Source organism: Sander lucioperca, chromosome 11 (genome assembly GCF_008315115.2).
Source record: "Sander lucioperca isolate FBNREF2018 chromosome 11, SLUC_FBN_1.2, whole genome shotgun sequence".
Classification (NCBI taxonomy): Eukaryota; Metazoa; Chordata; class Actinopteri; order Perciformes; family Percidae; genus Sander; species Sander lucioperca.
In genome coordinates this window covers 12,128,262-12,144,948 of record NC_050183.1, presented here as the reverse complement: position 1 = coordinate 12,144,948, position 16,687 = coordinate 12,128,262, and the positions used below count along the sequence as shown (strand labels likewise).

General features: G+C 42.8%; 1 protein-coding gene across 2 annotated transcripts in view; it reads left to right on the top strand.

Annotated features, from left to right (window-relative positions):
• The first annotated feature begins 763 nt into the window (after window positions 1–763).
• adamts10 (ADAM metallopeptidase with thrombospondin type 1 motif, 10) overlaps window positions 764–16,687 on the top strand; it is a 56,898-nt gene continuing 40,974 nt past the window's right edge. Inside the window, exons 1-2 of one of the 2 annotated variants that reach the window (XM_031308461.2) lie at window positions 764–925; window positions 9,177–9,574. In XM_031308461.2, the coding sequence (XP_031164321.1) occupies window positions 9,472–9,574 (103 nt within the window). In that variant the 5' untranslated portion in view covers window positions 764–925; window positions 9,177–9,471. The remainder of the gene's footprint in view (window positions 926–9,176; window positions 9,575–16,687) is intronic. The other variant, XM_031308462.2, reaches the window with a different exon arrangement.

The following is a 16,687-nucleotide window of genomic DNA, read 5'->3' as shown; positions in this document are numbered from 1 at the left end:
AACTTTGAATCATGACGGCAGAGCATTTAGAAAAAAATTTGCCTCCAACTGTTCACCTTAATTTTACCACTGACAGAAGAGACCCTTCCAGGTTGTCTGATGTCTTGCGCTTTGACTTACCATCTAAGTATTAACATAATATTGTGAAACTTAACATTGATATAGGAAAAGTAATACCACACTTGAAAGGGGGTAAAACACGTCTTTATTAAAACATTTTGGTAACATCTCAGTGTTGCAATTACTTAATACACTCAGGTCAGTATCGCAGAAGAACATTGAACATGGTAATGTTGGTTGGTAATAGTTTCAGTATATTCTGTATCTTGACTCCTGGCATGTGCAAAGCCACATCCATGGTGCAAAGAAAAAATAAATAGCCAAACCAGATTGGGTGGTGTGTGGTGTTGCTGTTGAAATAAATAAACAAAAACCCTAAGAATTTTCTAATTGCACTATAATTGAAGACATGGGGCTATTTTACACATATCCATGGCGGTACACACATAAAGGTTTTTAAATAAATAAGTTAATACATGTAATAGCCTACTTGTAGCCTATAAAAAGTGCACAGAGTTGGGCAGCAAAACGCACATTAACAATCAGGATAGTTAGAGATTGAATTGTACTTCAAGATGAAACATCCATGGAGGTCTTAATCAAGTCATTTCACTAAACCGGAACATAAACCCTCAATTTAGCTCATTTTACCCAAAACCTTTTGCAGATATGACTATTATTTTGCAAATTGTAACCGGAAGTGTGATAATCTGAGTGTGGGTGACTCGACATCAAACTGTGCCCTTCTGGAAGTGGAAGGAGTTGAGTCTCCTCAGTCATCCGCCGGCGCCGCCTCCTCTCCGCTTGCTGCGGAGGACAGAGGACAGAATCACAGCGGAATCTTCTGCAAGGGGACACGGGGAAGGTAAGTCAGCGAGCTCAGCCACGCTCTATGTTTTCATGCAAAAGTCTGGAGGAAAACGGTCATGACATGATGCTGTCAGGAGGCTGCTCTGAACTCTAATACGCAAATTTCTCCAGAAATATTTCTGCATACTTTGAATGTTGCTCTTGTTTAGTCTTTTAGTTGTTTCGTTGTGGTATCAGAGGGTCATGATATGGACCTCTATGGATTTAATGTTGTCAATGTATTTGTATAGTATTCCTCCTAAAATCTATGTTTGAATTGGCTCTTCTCCTCAAGAGCTCGTAGTTATGGCTGGGATCTCCTCATTGGCTGATGACAAGGCAGTCAGTGTGCGTGTTTGTGCGTGTGTGTGCAGACATCAGGTACATAAAGTGAAGAGTGGCCTTGATTCGTTCACCGGCTGGGGGAGCAACATGTAGCTTCCCATTGATGAAAAACTACTGCAGTAATTCTGCAGCAACAATTATTCTATAAGGTGTATAACATATTTTAGGGATTGATGAATTATAACTCCAGAATGTTACAGCTAACTTTTAGATTCTCTGAAGTAACACAGATGATCTAAGTAGTTTTAGGACTTGTGTGCACATGGATATGTGGTCCCTCAATGAACAGCAGGTTTATTTCTTTTTGTCAACATAATTTCATTCTTTGTGCACCATGTTGGTAGAATTAACATATGCTCTTATTCAAGATACTATAATTTGTGTCATGTAGCCTTGTTTTAGTTTGCATATGATGGCAACACACATATTAGTTTAGTTTCTCAGGTTTTGGATATACCATCAACCAAACCACACACAAATACATACATGCACATTAGAGATGCCTAGTCCAACTTTTTATTCCTGTACCTCAACTAAACGATGCGATACTGTGTGTGATTTCCCCCAAATTTAAATTCTGTAAACCTCTAAACTCATTGTGATAAACTTTATGTAAGGCAAGATGAGGCCAGGCGTTACTGTGACACTAAAACTGGCAGCCAACCAGGATTTTATGAATGCTGATAACTACAAGCGTCAACACTGAATTTTTTTTAACAAAGAAACCGTATTAAATATTGATCTGTCACATCATGGTTGCCGGCAATACTGAAATCCCAAATTGCATTGTTGCATCCGTACCTTTTCGCCAACACACACACACACACACACACACACACACACACACACACAGGCCTTCTTTTGCACCACATCAATGCTATGTCTTGATGGGATAGGTAAAGAAGAGAAGAGCTGAAACAATAAGTTGATTAATCAATGTTGATTAAAAGAAAACTGTCAGCTATTTTGACATTAAGCAAAAAAAGCCAACCATTAATGGTTCATCTTCACAAACATGAGTATTTGCTGCGTTTCTTTGTCTCATGTGAGTGACTTAACTGAGTATATTGTTGGTGTTTTGGACTCTTGGCAGTCGTAAAGAAGCTGTGCAGAAATTAATATGATAAAAGACAGAAAGAGAAAACCTTCCACTACCATCTGTGCTGTGTTCCCAGTGCTGCTGGCTGACTCACTTCGTGTCGAGTCAGCTCTCTCTCTCACTAAATATTGTTTCAGACTCGAGAGGCACATTTTCAGAGTTAGGGGAGCACATCCGAGGTTCTCCGGCCTGTTTATGTTCCCACTTTTCATCTGCACACTGTTTATTTGGGGAAATTGAGAAAGGAATGCCTGCCTCTTTCTCTTTCTGTCTTTGTACCAGACAGAGAGAATGAGAATTTAGTCTGAGAAATATTCCCCAGTTCTTTGTATTATTTCTATCACCTGTTCAGGGTTTTATGTGGAGATCTGCGTGAAGCTAGACTTATTAATATACTTATAATTGCTGCTGAGGCAGACTGAAACGCTGCATCTGACTTGTGACATTCGTCTTAATCGGCTATTTGATCCCACAGCCTCATGGTCTTATTAGAAATGAGAAGCCACACTGCCGGTTTAATGAAATAATAAACTGAGCCTAAAGCTGATTCATGAACTACTCCCTGATCAAAGTGGAAACACTGTGTATGTGTGTGTGAGTGAGTGGGGGGAGTGCTAGACTTGAAGCTAAGCTGAGGGACACTTAGCATCTGTTCGCTCCACACAGACTACTTTGAGCCGGTCATATGGCTTTGATTAGTGTGCTAGTTTTCGGATAGCTCCACTCTCCCTGGCAACAGTTAAAGACAAGGACAGCATAGTTAGCTCTAGTCTTAAAAAGAAAAAAACTCACTGTACATACATCCCTTACACACATGAAAAGCACCAGTAACTAGTGGATGACAAGATGGAAGAGATGAAGAGGATTGCAAATTTGGCCCACCCTTATATTCCCACCTAATTATCCCAAGCGGTCCAAATTTTCTCTCTCTTGTTAACAACGACCCCTTTCTTCTCCCCTTTTCTCTTTTGCAAATTGTGATTGCGTTGGAAATTGTGTGGCCTGTCTGCAGCTCGGACCACTTTTTCTCTTGGCCGTGATTGCAGCAATATGCTCGATATTTGTAGCTAATCCAAGCAAAACACAGAGCTGAGAGTCGACGTATGTGCTCGCTTGGCCTGCTGACAAACATACGTTTTTTATTTTGCTCAAAAGTGATACAGCCCACAGGGAAAGTTTTGCACAACAGACCACGGAAGATGTACGACACCATCACCTCTGCAAGACAGCTTTCTCTTAATTTAGCTGCATTTCTTTGTGGTTTATAATGGAGCAATAATTTACCACGAACGCAGTGCATGCGTGTTGTTGTGGGGATCTTTTGAAGCCCTCCACAAATCTCTTTAAGCAGCTTTACTTAAAAAAACACACCAAGGGACAGCACTGGGGGGTCCGGTCTCCCCCTCTTTCTCTTGTTTAAATTAACAAAAGGAGAGTTAGTGGTAATGAAAAGCACTTGATATCAAGCTACAAGTTTAATAACCCACAATAAATCGAGAGCGTGAGCAGAAGAAGTAATGAAAATGGAGGGGAGTTTGGCTTGTGCAGGAAATGACTGGAAGAAAGCCTGAGGGAGGGGAAGAGAGAAAGACTTTCAGTTGTTCCATGTATGAGGGAAGCTGCAACAGTACAAAGACCCCTTAGTGTTTTTTAAGCAAGCTCTCCTTTTACTGTACCTTGCCTTTGCTGTTTGAAATGAAAAAAGAGGCACATTAGGGCTCTTTTCAACTCATTCCTCCACACTCAGTTCAGGGTATTAACACTCAAGAATAATTCTCCCAGCTGGCTCGAACAGCTTACACTCTGCTGTCTCTCTTTCATTCCCCTCGGGCTTTGCGCTCGTTTTTTCCCTCCTCTTTTCAGGAGGCAACTTGTTCCCCCTGCTCTCGTCACCAAAAGGTTTCCCATCTGCTTCCGATTACCTTTGGCTGCAGTTGGTTAGCCGCCAGCCATCTGGGCCAGTGTGGCGTCTCCGCTCGCTCTTCTCTCCCCAGACGGCACTGATGGAGGGGACAAGAGTGAACTGGGTGGGCAGACTTTACTGGGGAATAGCGAGGGTTGGGTTTATTTTAGCTGACACTGCAATCCATAGCCAGGAAACTCAAGTCAAAGAGAAGGGCACCCATGAAAATGTGACTCCTCATCCTGGCTCTGGTCTGTTTTTGTAATGGGTACTGTGGGTCTGAGGAAGTCATTTTCCATTGTTATTATAAATCAGACCCGCTCTTGTGTTGGTCTGTAAGTAAAAAACGGAATGCACTAAAAAGGAACTTGGGGTTTATGTATAGTGCAGGACAGTTAAATTAGTACTGTGGAAAATGAACAAGAGACCCAAGATCTTAGTCTGTGATGTCTGCCTGGCTGAACTGTTACCTCCAAATGATCATAGAGTACTGTCATTCAAGGAATAAACAATATTCTCTGTTATTTTTGGAAATAGGAAACAGTCATTAGCGTCTGCTGATGAAGGTAAACATTAAATTTCTATGGCATTATGAAATCGTATGCAGATGACATGCAACTGTATGTCGGGTCAAAGCCAGGTCCCACCTATGTGTCCTGAATTTTGGATTGCATTGCTGAAATTAAGAACAGCATGTCCAAAAGTTTCCAACAACTTCATGACAAATCAGAGATCATTATAATAACCCCTCCTGGTCACAGCACTTGCATTACTAGTCTGGTTGCCTCATCTAACAAGAAGCCTGCAGTTTAGGTTTGTAGTTTCAATGCCCAGGTGACTACAGTGGTGCATTCCTGTTAGGTTAAACTGAGATAAGGTCATTGCTCTCATTCGCTGATCTAGTGAACAGAGTAACGATTTCAAAGTGTTTTAATGATAATCTGTACTAAGAGTAATCAAGGTCGGAAGGAACAGGGCTTGATGACTTCCGGACTGGACTGAGGCTAGAGGCGGGCAGGCAGTGGTGAATCCAAACTGTTCCTCTGAATCCGAGCGAGGAGGTGGCAAAGTCTGGGCGGTGAGTAGCAGGCAGAACAGTTGACAACGGCAGGGGATGCAGCAGGTCTTGAGGCGAGGTCTGAACAGAGAAGCAGGTTATAAGCAGGAGCACTAGGAACTACAAGACGAGTAACAAACTAGAAACGAACAAAGTTACACTAAGCCAAGTTACCACACGGTTTAAGTATTGCAGAGGAGATTTGTGGATAGGCAGCAGCCGTGCAGGTAGAGTTTGATTGAACGGCCACGCCCCTGGACCTACTTCTGCGAGACCACGCCCCTGGACCTACTTCTGCGAGACCATGCCCCTTGACCTACTTCCCGCTACGACCCGCTAGGCTTGTCCGGATGTTCACGATGAAAGTCTTTAACCAACTGCGGATCCAGAATAAAACGCTTAGGGATCCAGGTCCTCTCCTCGGGCCCATAACCTTCCCAATCAACCAGATATTGGAGTCCCCTACCCTGCCTCCGAGCATCCAGGAGCCTCCGGACCATGTAGGCCAGATGGTCGTCAATGATCCAGGTGGGCGGTGGGGGTTCCGCAGGCGGGCACAAGGGACTAGAGGACACAGGCTTAAGTTGCGAGATGTGAAATGTAGGGTGGATCTTCATTGCCTGTGGCAACTTCAACAGGACAGCAGAGGGATTAACAATGGACTCCACAACGAACAGTCCCAAATACCGGGGCTAGGGATGTCCCGATCAGGTTTTTTTGCCCTCGAGTCAGAGTCATTTGATTTTGAGTATCTGCCGATACCGAGTCCCGATCCGATACTTCTATAATATATAATAAAAGAATAAAGAAGAGCGAAAAACAGATCCAGGATGTTCCTTATTTTTTATTTAATTCACCTTATTTTAACATTCAACAACTCTGTTAAAAAACAGAGCACTTCTGTTACATATCTCACAGTTTGCTATGGCAATGTTGTTGTCATCAACTTTATAATACCTCCAGACCGCAGACATACTCGCGCTTTCCGCTTCAAGCTGCTTCCGTGTTCTACTTTGCCGGCATTTAACCAATAGCGTCTCTGCAACAAAGGGATGTCATGCCGCACGCGTTGCTGTTTCTGTGTGGAGTCAAAAGGGTCTAACTCTGTGCCACCGCATAACTATAGATGTGTTAAAAAATAATGAGAATATATAAACATATATATCCGAGTCCTGATTGGGAGGTAACGTCCGATTCCGATCGAGTCTGAAACCACATGATCGGGCCCGATTTCCGATCACGTGATCGGATCTGGACATCCCTAACCGGGGCGACAATTTACGAGACTCGGTACGAAGAGGAACATTTTTGGAAGAAAGCCAAACCTCCTGACCTGGTTGGAAAATGGGCGCAGGGGTCCTGTGCCTATCCGCCACCCTCTTGTTGCGTTCTGTGGCAGGGCCACACGGGCGTCGTGTGGCAGGGCCGCACGGGCGTCGCTCCAAACCTTGTGGCAGCGATGAAGGTTTTCTTGGACTGAAGGGACAACCAACTCTCTCTCCTGGGCGGGAAACAGTGGGGGTTGGAATCCTAGGGTTACCTCGAATGGAGAGAGGCTGGTGGCAGAGGTGGTCAATGAGTTGTGGGCATATTCAATCCACGGGAGATGTTTAGCCCAGGTGGACGGATGCTGAGCAGCCACACAACGCAGTGACGCTTCCAGATCCTGATTGGCCCTCTCTGTCTGGCCGTTGGATTGAGGTTGGAACCCTGAGGACAAACTTACGGACGCACCTAATGCGGAACAAAAAGTCTTCCAGTGCTACATAGTGGGCAGATTTAGAGAATCTGTCCACAATGGTAAGTATTATATCATTACCTTAAGACTTTGGCAGGCCGGTGACGAAGTCCAGAGCAACATGGGACCAGGGGTGACTAGGGACCGGGAGAGGCTGCAGCAGACCAGAGGGAGGCTGGTGAGAGGCTTTACCCCGTGCACAGGTAGAAGAAGCCGCCACATAAGCACGGACATTAGCTTCCACTGAAGGCCACCAGAAGTGTCTCTTTTAACAATGTCAGCGTACGGTACATCCCAGAGTGACAGGCGAAGCGGGAGGTGTGAACCCAATGCAGCACCTGAGGCCGCACAGACTCCAGAACATAGAGCAGGTTAGGTGGTCCATCTCCCGGTCCAGGGTCTGTTCCTTGGGCCGTTTTCTTCAGAGATTTAATCTCCCAGTGTACCGTAGCCACAACGCAGGAGGAAAGCAGGACTGCTTCAGGGAGAGCATCAGGTTTAACATTGCGTGAACCAGGACGGTAAGTCAAATAAATAAAGTTAAACCTGCTAAAGAACAGGGCCCATCTGGCTTGACGTGAGTTGAGTCTCTTGGTAGATTGGATGTAAGCCAAATTCTTATGGTCGGTCCAGACCACAAACGGCTGCTCCGCTCCATCCAGCCAATGCTGCCGTCCTCTAACTCTAGCTTCACCGCCAGCAGCTCCCGATTTCCCACATCGTAGTTTCTTTCTGCAGGAGTCAGTTTCTTGGAAAAGAAAGCACAAGGGTGAAGCTTCTGGTCTGTGGGGGAGCGACATATGCTCCTCGGGGGATTTAGAAAAAATTAGAATGTCGTCGAGACAGACAAAAACAAAACGGTTAAAAAAATCCCTCAGAATGTCATTGACCATGGCTTGAAAAACAGCTGGGGCGTTGGTGAGCCCAAAAGGCATGACTAGATACTTGAAATGGCCCAGTGGGGTGTTGAACGCTGTTTTCCACTCGTCGCCCTGCCGGATCCAAACGAGGTGAAAAAACAGTGGCGCCCTGAAGGGGTTCAAAAGCGGAATTGATGAGTGGCAGGGGATATTTATTTGTGACGGTAATGTCATTTAAGCCACGAAAGTCATTGCAGGGCGTAATGTCTTGTCTGGATCTTGTAAAGGCCGTTTTACAGACTGGGAGTGACATGGGACATGGTGTTGAAAAATATGAGGCAAACTGGCTGGTTAGAGCTGACATTAAGAAAGCCAAAGTAGTTGAAGTTGATTTTCCAACTGTAAGATGTCTGGTTCAGTATGTGTCGTGGTCACATTAATAAACAAAACAAATATAAGGGATCCATATCAAGATTGTTGTTTATTTTATGTGTTTATGGTCAAATATTACTACCGGTTGATATATCTTTATTGAATTTTATACCCATCACAGTACTTTAAACTTAGTCTCAGATGTAAACAAGCTTCATATAGGCACTCATACCATCCGTCTGCTAGCCAGGACGCCAGCCAATTAGTAAGCTGTACAGTCAGGCAGCCAGCCAGCAAGTCACTCAGCCATACAGCCAACCACCACAGTCAGCCAGCGTAGCAGTGATGGCAACCTGCTGCTCCTCTCAAATTGGCTCATTTTACCCCAGAGCCTCTGACATAATACCCACTTCAAGCCCTGTTTGGGCATTAAGCACAGCTTTTTACAAGATCAATGGCTTCCTTTGTGTTTGAACTCTTTCCGGTGGGCAGGCAGCTTAAAGAGTGGGGCCTCAGGGGCCCCAGGTTGGGACCTGCTGTTGTCTCTGGTCATCAGAGTGAAAGACAGGGTGTTTGCCTTTCGTCAAAGGCAAGATTGATTAGCTGAAGGAACAATGCAGGACTGGGCGGTCCTCCACTGAATGCTGAATATGAACTGGGTAGATTTGTCTTGTTAGACTGGAAACTGCATGGGTCAATGGGATATCATGCTCTCTCTCTCTCTCTCTCTCTCTCTCTCTCTCTCTCTCTCTCTCTCTCTCTCTCTCTTTAAGTCAGTGTTTTACTATGTCTCCCTTGGTCCTCCCTTTTTGAGCCTAAATCTGTCTCTCCCCTCCCTTTTCACTCCCTTTCCTGGCCTTCCTTTTTCTCACTGAACAATTTCTCTTCTACAGGGCTATAGAGAGGAGTCGAAACCTACCAGTGCTGCTGAGCCCCTTGGGATATCCGTCCAGGTTTTTTCTACTCCTATGAGGACTCGTGCAGGATCCATCACCACTCACTGATCACCACACTGTAGAGGCTGCTATGTCTGAACTCATGGATCTTTCAGCAGCCATGGCCCAACAGAGCGCTGAGCTGTCCCACTGCTAGGCGACGGGGCATCCGAGAGGGCAGAAGACATGTTGGGACAGAGGCCTGGGGATCACTGCACTGAATTCTGTTACTATAGCAACTACTGTAGTAACCATGGAAACGCTATGGAGGACTGGTCTGGTCTGCACTGTCATCGTCGTCATGGTTGCCACAGAGGTCGAAGGAGGTCACAGAGATGAGATTGTCCAGTCACAAGGTGAGAGGAGGCGATTATTTTTATATATATATATATATATATATATATATATATATGTATATATATATATATATATATGTGTGTGTGTACGTCCAGCAAATTAAATACCTGACAAATTATAATGTAATGCAAAAATAAAATAAAATTGTACCCATAAAGAAATCAAGGTTAGGATAATTACCACAATGGCCTTATGCACCCAGAAATACAGTATTAAAAGGATAGTTACCACTGTGTTAAAGGAGAATTCCGGTCGATTTCAACACGTAGCTCTGTTGTTTGTAAATTTGGAGTGCTGTCAGTAGCGAGAAAAACAAAAACAATCGATGTTGCCTACACCATGTTATCCTCCTGCTACAGTTTGCACCCAGGAGGCTGAAACTGGGCACGTTTTAAACGTGCTTTTAGCCTCTTAACATGTTCGAAATGTCATTACAAGTGTCTACCCATGTAAAGTGATTCCTCCCGAGTGAACACAGTGAATCTGGCTGCAGTAGATGTGAAAGAAATGCATAAAAGTTATGCTAATTCAGCTCTGTTTAGTTCTGGTGTTGAGACGGCAAGACTTAGGGATCGTCTACAAACTACAACACTGAAAAGAGATACAACAAAAATATTTATTAATTTAATGATTAAATAAGGTAGTGTCTCCAAACTTACCTCAATTATAACTTGTCTCCTGCTAGTTGTACTACACCACTTACTTTTAAAAAATAAGCATATGCCTATTTTTGAAAATATTTTTGTATCTCTTTTCGGTGTTGTAGTTTGTAGACGGTCCCGAAGCACTCATCTTGCCGTCTCAACACCGGAACTAAACAGAGCTGAATTAGCACAACTTTTATGCATTTCTTTCAGCCTCCTGGGTGCAAACTGTAGCAGGAGGATAACACGGTGTAGGCAACACCGATTGTTTTTGTTTTTCTCGCTACTGACAGCACTCCAAATTTACAAACAACAGAGCTACGTGTTGAAATTGACCAGAAGTCTCCTTTAATGGCATGGCAATAGCTCCAATGTTGGATACATTTATGTCGTCACACAGTAATATACAAAAAGAAGCCATCGCTGTCTTAACACCAGCAGCCATTCAAGAATTTTACCTTAATACAATAATCTAAAACAGGCAAAACACTGATTTCAAACAGGGACTCTGTGATCAAAAACAAGTTAACAAGATTATGAATCTGACCAGATATTCAATGCCAGTTTTTGGTAGTTGACAGCTTTTGAAACTCGATGCGACAGACACATTTTGGTCGGTACCAAAAAAGTATTGAGGTGTGATACCCAGCCAAGCCTGTAAGTACAAAAACTTTTAAAATAATACCTAACCAGACATACGTATATGTTAAACAGACTTCATGCAACAACTTAGACTCAATCATGTTCAAGTGTTTCTGAGGCTGAGAAAAGCTGAACTTATGGTAAGACTGCTACATCTTATCTACTACAAAGTTACAGTAATCCTATTGTAATTTAATAACAACCATAGTATTCCTATAGTTATTATAGAAATGTGAGTTCATGCTTTCCCACTAAGAAACAGCAAAGTCAGCCACCTTAGTCTTGAAGCAGGTCTAAAGCCAGGTTGCATAACAGAGATTGACCTTTTCAAACCAATCAAACATTTATTGTGAACAGAGTTTCAGACCTGAGTTTGAATTAAACACACTCTTAACAGCACAGACCTTATTGTTTGGGGTCTTTATAAATAGTGGGAAAACATAATTAATGTATTGTCTGCGATCTTGGATTTATACTGTGGGTTGCTTTGATTATTTTCAGTGTCTTGAGAGCAACAGTACTTTAATGTATTTTATTGTTGAGGCGCCCAGAGTGAAATCTGTTTTTCATTTCAGTAAAAAAAACTTTACAATGCTACACATGTTTATAAATTAAGAATAAATACCCTTTTTAAATTTAATTTATACTTTAATTGTAATTTAAGGATTAACATGTGTTCTATAGTTACTGTAATTGTTTTTATGTATAATTCCCATGCACAGTTCTCAGATGAGAAAATGTTATGTGAAATGAACCGTAGAAAATGTTTCAGTTCTTACCAGGCTGTCTGTCTGGCTGAGGAACACTCCAGGGGCCCGTTTCTGGAAGGAAGTTTAACAAACTCTGAGTCTAACCCTGAACTCTGAGTTGATTTACCCTGTGATGGGAAACTCTGAGTTTTCGGTTCCAGAATAGCTGATTTGAGTTGGTTCAATCAACTCAGAGTAGGTTCACTCAGAGTTAAGCGCATGCCCCACCACTATAAAAAGGCAGCATGAATGAAGCCATGATACTACGATTCACCATGGTAACAACCAAAAACACACTGGTTGGCGGAAATTCTCATGCGCACATACAGCGAGTTTGAACATAAATTTAGCACAAAAAGTAAGGACATTTGTGTTTGGTAGATTATTTCTCTGTGGTAACAATGCTTTTGGCAATAAATCTTATACCGTTGGAAAGCCTGTTTAATTCCCTTTCAAATGGTGCCCCATTTGTAAGGAACATGCATTTGTGGGATGAGCAGCAGTGCTGAGTATGTGGGTTGCACCCATGAAAAATTTGCCAAATCTTCTCTGCCAAACAGCTTATTCTGCCATTGACTCGTTTGGTGTTTGGTGGATTGGATGATTGGAGTTTGAAAAAACAAGACATATTGGCAATTTAACAATTTATTCATTTCACAAACAGGAGCCTCAGTAGCGTGTGGAAGAACCATACACAGCCACAACAGCCTGGCAACTCCTCCTCATGCTGGTCACCAGCCTGGTCACACACTGCTGTGGGATGGCATCCCATTCTTCAACCAGCATTTGTCGCAAGTCAGCCAACGTGGTTGTGTTGGTCACTCTGGCACGAACAGCACGCCCAAGCTGATCCCACAAGTGTTCAATGGGGTTGAGGTCAGGACTGCTGGTTGAAGATTAAGTATATATTTTGTTAAAAAAGCAACACAGCAAAAGAGCGAGAATTTGCGTGGGATAAAATTGCTGCTAGAGTAAATGCGTTCCAATATAATGTATTAATATTATATTTAATCATAAGTATAATATTGCTGGTGAAATGGTATTGAACCTATAATCTATTTCATTTAGGTGCAATCATGCGGGCGAAAAAGTCCTAGGCCTACTAATGCCATTCTGAGGCTGCAGCACCATCATTAACAGAATTATAATTCATAATCTTTTATTTCAAAGGGTTTACATCATTCACCTGCAATACTGTGGAACTCCTGTTTAATGGCTCTTACTGGTTTGTGTCCAGGGAACACTACAAAAAACGTTTAAAACACGTTTCAGAGCGAGTCACATTCTTCTGACGGCGCTTTGCTATACAGTGGCTTTACTAAAATGCTCCGCATCACCAATGTTGTAAAGAAAACTGCCATTTGCAAAAAAACGTAATGCGACACAAAGAATCTGCTGGGATGTAAGAGCATGTCCATGATGGGTGACGTTAGTGATATGAGGACGGATAAGGTGATGTAGGCTACATAACTGATAGACTGGGAAGAAAAACGATACCGCTCAAATAGGCAGGCTAGTATCTGGAAATGAAAATGGTCCTGGCCTCAATATCATCTCCTGACGTATGTTTAACTCCCTGCAAAGTAATACAGCTTCTTCATCAACAGGATCGTCGACAAAAGGAAATGCCATGTTTTGAGAATGAAAACGTTTTATAGTCTGCCTAACACAGTTCATAAACGAACCCTGTTTTTTTATTCATGCAGATAACAAACGGCGCTAAAATGCGCTTGCTACAGACTGAATGAATTAATGAGGAAATGAAAGAGCGCTGTGTCAGAGGGAGGAGACTGAGAGAAATTCGAGGTTTATTGAAGAAAACCTGCTCCTGACCAGGTTAGGTTCACAGGCTCAGTTACCATAGTAACTGACTCTGAGGTTAAGTTACCTCTCTTTCTGAAACGGGCTGGAGTTACCCCTCTCACTCAGGTTTGATTAACCTCCCTTTCTGAAGCAGAAAACCCAGAGTTTCCCCTCATCTCAGGGTTAACAAACTCAGAGTTTTCACTAAACCCGCTTTCTGAAACGGACCCCAGGTCTGCAGGTCTGTGCTGCTGAACTTGAACTCTGCTTCCACAAATCATGTAGCTGTTGCACGTGCCCACCCCCCTCACCTCTTGTCACACAGTCTCTCTCACATACACACTGAATCTTGAGCGACTGAAATTTCCCTGAAGGCAAAGACAAAATCCCTGAGTGTCTGTGTCTCATCACCCTGAACAAGGCTGTGATTGTGTAATTCCTAAACTTAACCTCTGACCCCTCGCAGCCATCTGTCTCCAATAGTCTGCCTCGCTGCTTCCTTTAAATAACCCACCCCTCAAACCCTGACATGGCTATTCCTTCAGAGACTGTTTTCCACAGGTACAGACAGATTAGACTTTAAAGCTGCACTGCTTAATTCTGATATTAACAATGGATCGAATGACTACATGTAATGTAAAGGGAGTTATTCCTAATGATAGAACTGCAATGTTTTCAGCTTTATGGAGTATTTTAGCTTTTTTTAGCTCATTGTTTGAAATCCGAAACTCTGCTCTCAATTAACCTTGCTTCCAACCACATCAGGCAACTGTGTATTCAAAATAATAAAATAAACATGACCTGCTAAGCACAAAACAGCAGACAGACTAGCTGGTGAACATAGCGGAGCATATAGCAGCTAAAGAGCCAGATATTATTCTCAGAAGTTGGTGGAGACCGACTAATGAAGCTAAAAGACAGTCACCCGGTTGACAGAACGACAATGCTAAATGAAAGCACGTGTTGCTTTGTGGCTGCTGGATGTGTAAATAGGCAACAAGTGGACCATGACATCTATATAAGGTGATGATATGTTTGATGTTAAGATTTTATAACCTGGCTGCAGGGATTTGCTCTCATTCAGTCACAAGAGCACTTGTGAGTTCGGCCACTGATTTTGGACGATGGGGCCCAGCTTACAGTCGGCATTCCAGTTCATCTCAAAGGTGTTGGATGGGGTTGAGGTCCTGGCTCTGTGAAGGCCAATCAAATTCTTCCACACCAAACTGGGAAAACCATTTCGGTATGTGCAGTGCACAGGGACATTGTTATGTTGAGACGAAAAGGGTTATCCTCATACTGTTGCCGCAAAGATGGAAGCACACTATTGTCCATAATAGATTTTGCGTAGCACAGTCCTCATCTTGGTAGCTGCTCATGTCTTCCATAGAATTGCTTAGTAGCATTAGCAACTTTAGGTTTCCTTTTGGTACAGTGAGTTTTAAGTACTTCTAAGTTGTCTACCCACGTGCGCCACAGTCTTTGGAAGTGCAAGAATAGCGAGGACTAATTTAAAATAAGGACCTGATCAGGTTCAATTGTAAACATTAAAGGTGCAGCCTCCTGAAAGGTGCGTCTATCCCCGCCACATTGTCACCTGGAAGCTCCTAGCATTAGACCAAAATGACACAAAAGTATGTTGGCAAAGGGTGTCTACATACCTTTGGCCATATGGTGTATGTATCACTTTACTGTGTGTCACCCAGACTGCATCCAGGAGTAACACAGGAGAGGCACTAAAAACACTTCTAACAAGGTTATGATCTAAAGACAAGCATTTCTTCCACCATTTTTTTCTCTTGTAGTTAATAATGAATAAGAACAGGTTTTCCTCCTCTTGTATTAATTGTTGCAAACGAGGCGGAGTAGCGTTTTGGCCTGAGGTGCCATGAAGGTGTGTCTGGGATGGAGGGAGGGACAGTTTCCATCCAGAGTATTTCCTTCCACTATTTTCATTTGGTGATAAGAGAAACCAGGGTGATGCCCTGCGCATGGGTGGATGGGTGTATTTATCGGCACAGACGCTTCTGTATGAAAGCCTTTTAGCCAGGGAGTGTCTGCTGTTAAATTTAGAAAACATGTTTCCACTGTCAGTTTGCTCTTTGCTTTGATGTCTACTTAACATTTTGAAGTACTGAATCAGTCGATGAACATATTTTGCAAGGGCGCTGTGGGCTCAATTTGCTACCCATTAAACACTTCCGCTTAAACCTTTACTCCAAACTACATGCTAATTTGTTTTACTGCTTTTCATAAGTCTACAGTTTATTCTGTGTGAGGTCTCATTATTTCTTTCTTGGAGGTTTGTACTTCATTAACACCCTCCCGTCATTTTCTCTCCAGGAGCTTTTCCTTTGCTTTAATGGTAATACCACCTGCCAGATTACTTGCTGTAGTTTGTGAGAGCAGAATGGATGTGTTGTGGGAAGCAGCTCAGACTCTTTGGAAGGTAATGCGATGCCTTTAAGTGTCCATTTTAGGCCTTTTGAACTAGTAATTTGATGATTGATCTGACGACTTTTTAAGTCTATTTAGTCTATTTTTATTACCTATTTTTTTTGAGTAAACAATCAAATACAACCAATTTATAATTTTATTATAATAAACACAGTGTTTCCCACAGATTAGAAAGCAATTTGTGGCGCGCGCGCGCGCGGGGGGGAATACTTATTTTCGTAGCAATCAAGTATCAAAAACTGAGGAGGACACGCTGTTGGATGCTGTCCTCCTTTCCTACTCTTTCGTCAATGCCTAACAAATCTATCTCTTTCTCTCCCTGGCCCTGTCTTTCTGCTTGAGCAGCACTGGTTGAAGCCTGAAAATATTGTAAACAAATTAATAACATAATTAATTACACTGGTCGGACTGTTCAGCTCTGTTTCAGACTGATACCTCCGGTTCAGGCTGGTCCTCATCCTCAACACGTGCCTTTTTTTCGCAGAAAATACTTTTCAATACTCATCTGGATTGAATTATTTATAATACGTTTATTTGATTCACAGCTGCTACATAGTGTTTTGACCTCGACAACCCAACTGCATTTTACTGCAAACTTATGACTAGTTAACTTTCTAAAGCAGGCGCAATCGCTTGTTTGTCGGGTCGGGACTCCCTTCATTAACACACTGACCACATTGTATTCAGAATATGAAATATGTTATAGCACTTTTTAATGTGTGATTGTGTAAAGGTGTTCACGAGATACCAACCTTTCGTGAACTTGTGAATTTCGCCATCCGTCTTTCTCTCGTTTTGATGGCGACAGATGCTGTGT